Here is an 11,558-nt window from a genome sequence, read left to right on the forward strand (position 1 = left end):
TTATTACTTACATATGTATTATATGTATGTGCGTCTTCTTCAGTCAGATTCGTACTTAGGTTTACTTAGTATTTACCGTTTGACTTACCCAGAACTATTAAACATTTCAAAGCGACATTAATTCGTTATAAGTTATATTGAACTTGGATAAATTTAGATAAACTTATCACGAAACAAAAAGTACTACGCACTCTTGCGATATACATAATTTCACTCACACGTAAACAAAGCATATACTACTACACACGTAGCATTCTGGGAACCTATCGGTTGCGTAACTTTCCGAGCACCCCACACTCGATCACGACATCGAAAGCACACCGTTTTTTTTATTTTGAACCACGACACGCTCCAACAGTCTATTTTAGCCACCGTATTTTCACTCAATACTGGCTTCAAGTACAAGTGCACCCAAATTGTAACTATGGAAGTGGCCTTGTCGCTTCAAAACGCTGACGCCAGTCTGCTTCGCGTCGTCGCTTCGTAAACATGTGGTCTAGATATACTCAATGAGATATAATGTTGATAAAAACAGTGTTGTTATTCGTGATATTAGCGCCAATTCAAATCAACAGCCTCAAAATCCTCGCCATATTTCCATACACGGGAAAAAGCCACCACTATGTCTTCGAACCACTGCTCCAACGACTCTCCAGTAAAGGACATGAGCTCACCGTTATAAGTCACTTCCCAGCGAAAGATCCACCCAAGAACTGGAAGGACATTGTACTACTCACAGATATGTCAGGTTCTGAAAATACTGTCGATTTAACTGAACTAGAACAAATACCTCTGAGAGCTTTCCAATTAGTATTCGAAGGCGATTTCCTATACTCATTTGGAAATGAGATGTGTGAGAATCTACTAACCAACGAAGGTGTCAAGAAACTGCTTGAGAAGAGTCCCAAATTCGACGTAGCACTAGTGGAGCAATTCAATTCAGATTGTCTATTAGGTATCGTACACAAGTTAGGCATACCCGCTGTCGGTTTGACTCCTGATACCTTGATGCCTTGGCAATTTGAAAGGTTCGGTATCACTGTGAATCCTTCCCACGTGCCTTGTCATCATGCCGAGTACGGGACGAAGCCCACGTTTGCACAAACTGTCAAATCCATGATCACTTGTGGTCTATTGCGTCTGGGATACGAGTTTATGTCTGTGTCGCCCGCTCAAGATTTACAAAGGAAGCATTTGGGGAAAGATTTGCCGCCACTTAGGGATCAAATAAATAATATCAGTTTGTTGTTGGTTAATTCATATTTTGCAACGCACGGTGGATTGCTGCTTCCGCCTAGCGTGCACGAAGTCGGCGGAATACATTTGAAAAGTCCGAACAAGCTTCCCGAGGTTGGTTTATTTTTATTATAATTTATGCGAGATAAGTAGATGACAATGCTTTTGAGCATGAAATTTACACTGATTGTCAGTTCTTTCCAAGCGTTTTTTTCTCATTCTTTAATTGAAGTCCATAGAATATGAACAAACAAGATTAAATCTAGACGGAAGTCGCAGTAATTAACTGGAAATTTATACCTTCATTACAAAAGAAGGTTTACTTAGCTTGTGCGGCGCACTGTTAATAAAATCTAAATATCTTCTATTATTTTATTTTTCTCAATATTATTTTTCCATGTGAAGAATATCCGATATTCATATGAAAAAATGGTGAAATTTTATTAAGATCGCTCTACCGGAAGTGACAAAAATCTTCAACTATTTTTTTCGAATTTTGCATGAAAATTAATTACATATGTACATATAATTATGTAGAGCTACATCATACAATTATTAAATTTCTTTAATTTTTTAATGGGAAAATTCAACCGGAAGTGACATTTTACGTAGTACCTCTGTTCAATAATAAATACGGCAAACGCACGTCGAAATTTACATATGTATAAAACACGTCAAGAATCCGCATAATTTATGCTAAATTCATTCGTTCGATTACACAAGTACTTACTTCTAGTAGCAAACTTTACTACAAACGATTGCAAATTAACAACGACTCATACATACAAACGTATGCCAGCGATTGTAAGCCGTAATTCGTGACTTAAATGATTTTTACGTCATTCTTTTGCGATATATTCCACGCTAATTGCCATTCGAATCTTCACGATTGTATTGAATCAGTCGCATTTCCTATTTATATAATAAAATCAGTTTTGCAAGATTTCAATGCTAATCCATTAATGGATCATTTAAAATTCAACGATCCGATCGAAATAATTCACGGAGCTCGACACATAATTACATATTTTATGCTCGCTAATGCCTTTCTGCATCTCAGAACGAAACTTTATTTATAACTCGCTAATGGATAAAGTATCGATTTACAGAATAGTAAAATTTTCTTCACAGTCAAAATTTCATTTGAAATATTTCGATCCCACACTCGTTGACCGTGAGTCGTTGGTTACGCTTCCTGTTTTTATTACTATTCGTTTGAAGTGTAAATACAAACAAAAATTTCGAAGCGAAGGACGTTTGTTCTTATATAACTGGAAAATCTTTGATTGATTAAAAAATTACACAATTCCGCGTTGAGGTCGAGCGAAATTCACATTTTACAAATTAGATATCCAAGGCAGCCGTTGTCGGTTTCTAAAGTTCATTTTACTAATACATGTAATAAACCAAGGTAAATTACATATAATTTAGTTTAAGAAAAAAGACAAAAACAAAGTAATTGCTCACAATTCAGTAAAATTATATTTGAACAGATTGATAAGATAATTGTCGGTAACAAGTTAGATTGTTTACACTTTTTGCTGTTCGTGCATACATTACGTATTGCAATTTGGTAAACACATTACATAAATAAATAATCAAAGTTATAAATACAAGTGCTGACAATACTCATGTATATAAAAATGTAAAAAAAAAATACCGGATTTTTATATTAATACTGACCGCAACAATATCATAGGAAAAACGTTATTTTTAATGCTGTTTTTTATCGGACGGTCTTTTTATCACAAAAATTAACATTGGGTTCAATAATAACATGATTTATCAGGCATTTGTAATTTACAACTGCTAAATATGTTATTAAACCCCGCAACATAGATCAATGGCTAACATGTAATGCTTTCAAATGTGTGGTCACGGGTTCTATCCCGTATGCTGCTGACCAGACCTTGGCGAATAAGATAAAATAAAAATAATTCAAAAATCATGTTAGTTACAACAAATGTTTAATTTAATCTCAATTCATCTTTAATTAAGTTTAGTCTTATGTTATAGTTAATTCGTACGACCTTATATTTTCGAAAAGTTTCTTAAAATATGGGAATCACCTTCATCAACTGTCAATCCTATTTCAATACAAGGAAAATATAGCGCTTCAGGGGATGACTTTTGTCTTGGAATAGATCGGGCGTGATAGCTTTTTTTTATATTTTCAAAACTATATAAAAAAAACATGTACCGCGTACCACTTTGTGTGTCTGCGCCCTAAGTGGTTTACTGATCGCTCAATTTTATCTAGATACATATATAATACACTTGTCAAAGAATTATGGAACGCTATATGCTTGGTATAACAAGGAAAGACAGGAAGCCGAATACGTTGGTGAGGAGTATGATAAGGGATATACTGGATAGAGTAAACAGATTGAAATGGCAATGGTTGGGTCACGTGGCTAGAATAATGGACAAAAGATGTACTAAAATGGTACCCGATAGAATGCAAAAGGGTAAAAGGAAAACGGCAGGATATAAAATAGGAATATGTGCGGGGTAAAATGGATGAGATTTACACAAAACAGAGACGAGTTGAAGCGTATTGGAGATGCCTTCATCCAGCAGTGGATGGTGAATGGCTGTAGGTGATGATGATAATATAATACACTGTTATCGCTTAATTTTGTGAAAGTATTGACCATTAATCAAAACCATTACTGACCATTAGCTGACCATTTAAATTGCTGCCTACAAATTAGATGTACAAAATATAATATAATCATGTAAATAAAATCCAATGTACGCATCTTTCTTCCATCTCATTTCGTATTAAAAAAGTGTGAGAATATTTAATAATAGATAAAATGTACATTTATATTTTTTTTTTCCGAATTATTCAAAGAACATTTTTATCAAGTATTATGAGGATAAAAAAACCAAAATCTGAGCAATTTAATAAACATGAAACATAAGTGTATAGATAAGACAATTTCACCAGTCACCTTATATTATATGGCAATCGCAATCATAAAACTTTCATAGTATCTTAAAAGTATATTAGATACAATAAAAAAATCAACTACGATAATACAAGTTTACAATTACGTAACACTATTGAGGTTATTCACACGATACATTTTATAACGCACGTGTGTGCCATTGATACTCATCGACCTTCATCGTATCTTATGCCATTACACCATACGAAAAAATGCTATTTTGATAATGTAATTTTACTTTATAAACCTACTTTGTTCATTTTCAGGATCTAGAGACGTTCATCAACGAATCTCCAAACGGCGTGATCTTCTTCAGCTTGGGTTCCATGATCAAAGCCTCCTCCATGTCCGATGAAAAGTTGAAAGCTATCCAAGAAGCATTTGCAGCATTGCCCCAGAGAGTTTTGTGGAAGTGGGAGAATGATACGATGCCTGGGATATCCAAGAACGTCTTGGTCAAGAAGTGGTTGCCTCAATTCGACATACTGAGTGAGTTGAACCACCTTTCCCACATAGCTGATTGTTCTCGGAAAGGTCGTGAGTTTTGAAACCACACCATAGACTCGAACAGACCTTTAAATCGTTTATTTGTATCTATAAATCAGCGTTCTTTTTCCTTGAAACTTTTTATCAACTGTTACCTTCGTCTTTCTAAGCACCGCTTTCCTTGGAATTGCGACTTGACCCACGAGCAGGATGCTTCGCGGGAAAAAAAACAATAATTATAAAATGATTTAGGTAATCGATTTGACCCTGGATTTGCTTTTATTTTCAGATCACAAAAATGTGAAGGCCTTTATATCGCACGGTGGGATGTTGAGCACTACGGAAGCTGCACATTGTGGAGTACCAATGGTTGCCATACCTTTGTTTGGAGATCAATTTGCCAATTCAGCTGCTGCCAAGGATAGTGGATTGGGAACTGTATTACATTATAAAGACATCACCAAAGAGTCTCTTCTAGAAGCCCTCAATATTGTTTTAGACCCTAAGTAAGCCAGATCATCTTTTATATTTATTTGTTTATTTATACAGGTATACACCAATTTTTATAAAGACGACATCTATTATCAACATTGTAAATAAGTAGCATTCAAGGTCAATTATAGGTACAAACACCGATCATCAAACATAATCATCACAGAATGCATCTATAGACAATTTTTTGTCGCATTTTAAATATCAATAAATCATTAATCAGCAGCATAGACTAATGGTTACCATATAATGCTTTCGAACAAAATGGTCACGGGTTTAATCCCACCGGTTGCTGCTGGTCAGTTCTTGGATATGTGACTCCAAGTCGATAGGTTTCTATCAGAGTTTGCCAATTTATCTGATTTTCACCAACAAATTGGCAACCGTTATCAATTTTCTCGCAAAATTTCGAGTTTTTCAGCATCTCGAATTTCGCCGATTTGTATAAATGCTGCAAATTTATAGATAGATGTCTCTGTGGATGTTAATTGATGTTTGTATTTGCCTTGTATAATACTTCTGTAAACTTTTTGACCATCGATGTCGCATGTAATGTAAATATATAGGTGTATACCTGCATATATTGATTAATAATTCTTAATATGTACATATGTATATCACACTCGTCGCTTTGGAGCAATCTGTAAAGACGAATGTGCATGATTGATTGAAAATAACATGAGATGCTGTGAACTCAAATTTTGCGAAAAATATAACAGGATTTCGAACAGTTTCCGATGAAATCAGATAAATTGGCAAATTCTGAAAGGAAACGATCGACTTTGGTATCACACATTTAAGGTCTGGCCAGCAAAAAATCCAGGGATAGAACCCGTGACCACACAATCAAAAGCAATACACGCTAAACTACTGATCTATGTACATATGTTGATGGTTTATATGCGTAGATTTGTACAATATTGCAACTAAAATCAAAAACATAAGGACTTTTCACCATAATTAAAGGTGCTACCATTTAGTATGTCAGCCAATAGCTAATCAAACCGCAAAACTCGGAATACATCCTAGTTTATAACCGAATATATTCAAAATAGTACGAGTATAATGGAATCGACAGGCGTGGGAAGATCGCGTCTAGCCAGCTGAACAATATTCAAGAATTCCAAACGTTCAGACCATACATACATACTTAAGTACCCAAGGAGGCATTAATCCAGTTTAAGCGCCTCAAACACTCGACTCATTCATTAGCGAATGTTCATTGTTCGTCTGCAATCATCTTAACGTCGGGAATTCTAGCTCTCGCACCATACCCAAAACTATGGGGTATTACAAAGCAAGCACCGTTCGATAATAAGCAACCCACACACGTTCAAACCGGAACAAAGGGACTTAAACGCCCTATTTCGTCAACACTAAATTTAAACGAATGTCCTTACCATTTACAGGATGCAAGAGAGTGCCAAAAGAGTCTCAGCCATTTGGAGGGATCGTCCGCAGCCACCTTTAGAAACGGCAGTATATTGGGTAGAACATGTCGCACGTCATGGTGGAGCTCATCTCAGACCTGCTTCAGCCGATCTTCCACTGTCTCGCTATTTACTTCTGGATGTCTTGGCATTCTTGGCAGTAGTCGGAGTAGTTGTTGCTTTCATCACATATAAGATTTTATTGTGTTTCCTACAGTTAATCTTCAGATCGTCGAAGCACAAGCGGGACTAGTAAATTCCCACGTACAAATTTGCCATTGTGATATTATGTATTTAATTGTTGTTTTAAAATAAATCAAATTGAATAGGCACTTACTGAAATATTCGTTTTTTTACAACGCATGTAATATTTTATATGAGTCATCGATTTGATGCCAGTCATTGAATAGGGGTAATAAAACCCCATGATTATAATCAAAGTCACAACAGTTTTAGCCCTAAATGTAGCAAGATTATTTCTAGGAATTGTACCCCAACATGAAAGGTAGACCATAATCAACTAAAGCTATTAACACAATTCTTAAATTGTATTATGTTATATACATTTTCATTCCAACGTTAATTTTACAAACATACATACATATGTACATAGTTTCTGAATTTTATACCCACTTACTTATATAATATTCAGCTTATCAATGTATTTTCTGGCAAATTAATAATTATGATTCTGTACCGAATATATTTAGACTCGTGATTAGAAGATTAATAACATATTATTTATTCGGAAATTTAGTTCCATTATGAAACATTGTGATTTAGCGTCCATTTCACGTGAAAGTGCATACATTATTAGAACATCGGGTGTAGATGTTCAAAGATTAGGATGGTTACCTATGTTATAAACACGACCTTATAAATGGGTCATAAATGTACTAAGATAGTAGATATATTTTTATTAATATGAAATAAAGCAAATATGTATGTATAATAAATACAAACCATTGAAATCAATAGATGACTATAAATTGACTTCGATCCACAAGTACATATTTGATGCAATAGATGTCATGGAATTTTTTTTATATACATATACATTTGTTTTCATCTGTATTAGCCACTTAAACTTGATTATTTCCACATAAAAACAATTCATTTATTTGTTCAAAAATACTATTCGAACCCCTACTTCAGTTGGCAAATGTTTTATCAGTGAAATTTTTAAGTTTGATAATATTGTATATAAATATTATGTAAAAAAAATAATATAAATTTTTATATAAATAACTTTCGTGACAAAATATACTTAATACTTATGAAATGATCAAAATGATTTTAAGAAAATGGCTCGTAGTTTTCGGGTGTGAATTTTAACACGTTCGTGGTCAGAACTAACATTACATTGTTTAGAATTTATATACATAACATTGGTCAGAGTTTATATCAAACGGTCAAAATATATTGGTCAGAATATAAATCTCCAAAATAGATATTAGATGGTCAGAGTTTATACTGATTGATCAGGATTTATATTGAATGGTCATAATTTAAACGGGATTGGTCATAATCCACATCAAATGGTAAGAATTATTCTGAAAGATGGTGAGAATCATTTATTTAAGTTGGCAATAGTGTTGTTACTGCTTCACCGTTTGAAGATTAGTACAAGTAGTAGAAGATTAGTACAACTCTTCACACGTCTTAATGAGCTAACATCACCCAGTTATAATCCAGTATTAATCAAGTTATAATCAATTCTTTGAAAAAAAAAATTAATACCGACTGCTTATTATTTTTGACCATTCTTAACATTTATTATAACCATTCTGACCGTATATTATGACCATTTATTGTTTTTTTTATGACCATTCATTATTTATATTATGGCCATTCATTATTTATATTATGACCATTCATTATTTATATTATGACCATTCATTACTTTTATTTTGATCATATATTATTTTTATTCTGACCAAAAGTTGATTTAAATTCTATATTTAAATCAAATGTATTTCTCGTTGAAAATTCTTCAAATTGATTATAGATACATAAAAAATCAGAAGTGAAAGTCTCAAATAAATCTATATTTTTAGATACTTCTATATATTTAAGTTATTGACAATTTTAATTAAATTAATTTTTAAAATGATAAGTCAAATTTCTACATACATATGTATGTATCATGTAATCATTGATTTCTATTCAGAACACCATGAGAAAATAAACTTCATATAACATATCATTACACAACTTGCAATAAAATTGTTAGTCATAGTGAAATAGAATTTATTTGGTGGTACGAAAAATCAGTGCAAACCAACTTAGCGCCGACCTTTCGGGGCAGACAACTCAGCGCAACAACAATTCAGCGCATGTACTATTCAGCGCAACGACAATTCAGCACAAAATCAATTTTTTCAATAAGTTTTAAATGCGTTTTCAAAAATAATTACTGTATTGAAATTGTCGGCCATATCTACATGATAATTTCATAAATGCGAATAAATTTATTTGATACTCTTTGTGGCTTGAAATATTACAGAAGCAGGGTGTCTGAACTAAGTCCGCAAAAAAATATTTTTAAGCAGGGTTTCTAAACCGGGCAGCAATTTTTTTTTTTCAAATAGTTTTTTAGCTATTCAAACTTTTACGTATGCAGGGACTCTAAACTAAGGTTCGAAAATCGTCATTATGAACTTTGCTTTTGATAAAAAATGGGAGAATCTTTGGTTTTCGATTTTTTCCCCAAAAATTATGTTTTCAAATCCTACGTATTCAGGGTTTCCCAACTGAGTTTCGCAAAAAATATTTCTTAAAAAGAGCTTCCACACCAGGATAAACAGCAAAAAATCTTACGTATGAACGGATTCTAGACCAAGGTTCGCAAGCCCGTCTTCGTGGGTTCTGCTATTCATATCTAAAATGTACGCATATACGTATGTATGTATTGACGTATTTATTGACCATTGATTTAAATTATCGTGCATTTCAATGGGTGACCATATCGTGCATTTCAAAGAATTTAAATATTATTAAAATAAAAAATGATTTTGCGCTGAATTGTCTCGCAATATATTATATGTAATGTTTTGCGTTTAACAATATTTAAAAATACTGGTGGCCTATAATACGTTTATTCTGCTTTTCCAAAATTCTGGACATATCGAATTAAAATAAGTAATAATAACACTGAGCAACAAAAAATCACGTTTTTGAGTTACCAGAGCGGAGACTAGCCAATCTTTACTAAGTTTGACCCACTGAATTCGAATATGATATTGATTTTTGTTGGTGAGCGATCGTTTACGAGATATGAGCGTTTAAAAAAATCCGCGATTTTTACAGTTTTTTGGCTTTTGCGGTCTTTAACTCAAAATTTAGGATTGTTACGCTCAAAGTGAGTATTGGAATCAATAGTCAGATATTTTTCTTATTAATTGTTATATTTCATTGCTTTAAAATACTTCTTAAAATAATCCGACCGCTGTACTCTGTAAGGTGGATTACATGCCATCTCGCTTGCACCCAAATATTACGCGCTACAACCATATACACAACGAAAGCATTTAAATTGCAATTACCGCTTGAGTTAGTACGTTTAGATAAAAAAAAATATTGAGATAGAAAACCAATCCTTATAAACGTAGTGAAATAAAAAATTTGCCAAATAAATGAAAAATAGCACGGGAAAAAAATCCGTAAAATAAAATATATTTTTGACTTTTAAAATAGGCTAGACAATTAATTAGAAGTAATAATATATAACAATTAATAGGAAAAATATCTGACTATTGATTCCAATACTCACTTTGAGCGTAACAATCCTAAATTTTAAGTTTAAGACCGCAAAAGCCAAAAAACTGTAAAAATCGCGGATTTTTTTAAACGCTCATATCTCGTAAACGATCACCCACCAACAAAAATCAATATCATATTCGAATTCAGTGGGTCAAACTTAGTAAAGATTGGCTAGTCTCCGCTCTGGTATTTTTTGTTTTTTGTTGCTCAGTGTAATTTGTGAATTAAGTCAAACACAAAAGGTGTTTTTGGAACTGAAAATTGGACTTCTGCTACTTTCAAATATAACGGCTCATATTTTTATATAAAAGTAGCAATGCCTAAAATATTAAAATACTATTTGGTATTATTGATAAACAATAAATAATGATAGTCTTGGAACAACGGAAGCATACTATGACAACATATCGCAGACTCGAGGGGAATTCCAACTCGACCATACTACATATTTCGCGGTTGGAGCGTAATAGTTTTCTCTGCATTTTCCTGTGTCGAATAGTTCCCAATTTTCCATATATTGTTTACACGGGAATTCGCGGTCGGGAAAAACCACCTAGCAAGCTGCTGCGGTAACTTCAATTTGCGCCGACACGTAACGAGCCAAACCTCGCCAGGGTTAAATAAAGAACACCACGACAACGTGTCTTTGCTTCGTAACTGAGCAACTGAAATAGCTGTGGCTGAGATTAATCAAATTTCAACAATGAGGGGTAATATTAGCCCCGACAAACTCGAGCGTGAAACGGCCGGTGTTAATCCCAGTTCTTGAAAAAATATTCTGACAAATCATATACATATGTACGTACACACTGTGGGGTTAAAAGAAACATATAATATTTCAGTGTAAATTATATTTGATTTAATATATAATAATTTAATTACAAATGGTACGTACATACGTACATATACATATACGAATCAATCAACGTCTCGAAAAATGTTTGACCAATTGATAAATTGTCCAAGTTTATCTCAATGAAGTCGACCTTAATATATTAACGTTATTCAAATGTATCAGTCTCTTTTTTATTTCAGATGTCAGATTTCAGTTGTATTATTTATCGAACCGATGCCGTCGTATTGTTTTATAAGTTCAACAGTCTTGATCGTATAGAAATTTCACTGACTGATTGCAGAACGTGTAGGGATTCCAAAATACCGACGTTTGCCACTACCGGTACTATGTACTGAAAAAAAT

The 11,558-nt window shown here is 33.3% G+C and overlaps 1 protein-coding gene across 1 annotated transcript; it reads left to right on the forward strand.

Moving 5' to 3' along the window:
• The first annotated feature begins 155 nt into the window (after positions 1–155).
• LOC143909821 (UDP-glycosyltransferase UGT5-like) lies at positions 156–7,813 on the forward strand. The gene is made up of 4 exons (XM_077428033.1): positions 156–1,350; positions 4,457–4,679; positions 4,966–5,182; positions 6,578–7,813. Exons 1-4 carry the CDS (start codon positions 520–522, stop codon positions 6,849–6,851), a joined length of 1,545 nt encoding a protein of 514 aa, XP_077284159.1. The 5' UTR covers positions 156–519; the 3' UTR covers positions 6,852–7,813.
• The last annotated feature ends 3,745 nt before the right edge of the window (positions 7,814–11,558 follow it).

The sequence above is a fragment of the Arctopsyche grandis genome, chromosome 3 (assembly GCF_051622035.1).
Source record: "Arctopsyche grandis isolate Sample6627 chromosome 3, ASM5162203v2, whole genome shotgun sequence".
NCBI lineage: Eukaryota > Metazoa > Arthropoda > Insecta > Trichoptera > Hydropsychidae > Arctopsyche > Arctopsyche grandis.

Excerpts from the sequence above, each read along its gene's own strand:
- LOC143909821 (XM_077428033.1), top strand. The coding sequence starts at position 520 with ATGTTGATAAAAACAGTGTTGTTATTCGTGATATTAGCGCCAATTCAA. Across the intron at positions 1,351-4,456 it reads GTCCGAACAAGCTTCCCGAG|GATCTAGAGACGTTCATCAA; the intron begins GTTGGTTTATTT and ends GTTCATTTTCAG. Across the intron at positions 4,680-4,965 it reads GCCTCAATTCGACATACTGA|ATCACAAAAATGTGAAGGCC; the intron begins GTGAGTTGAACC and ends TTTTATTTTCAG.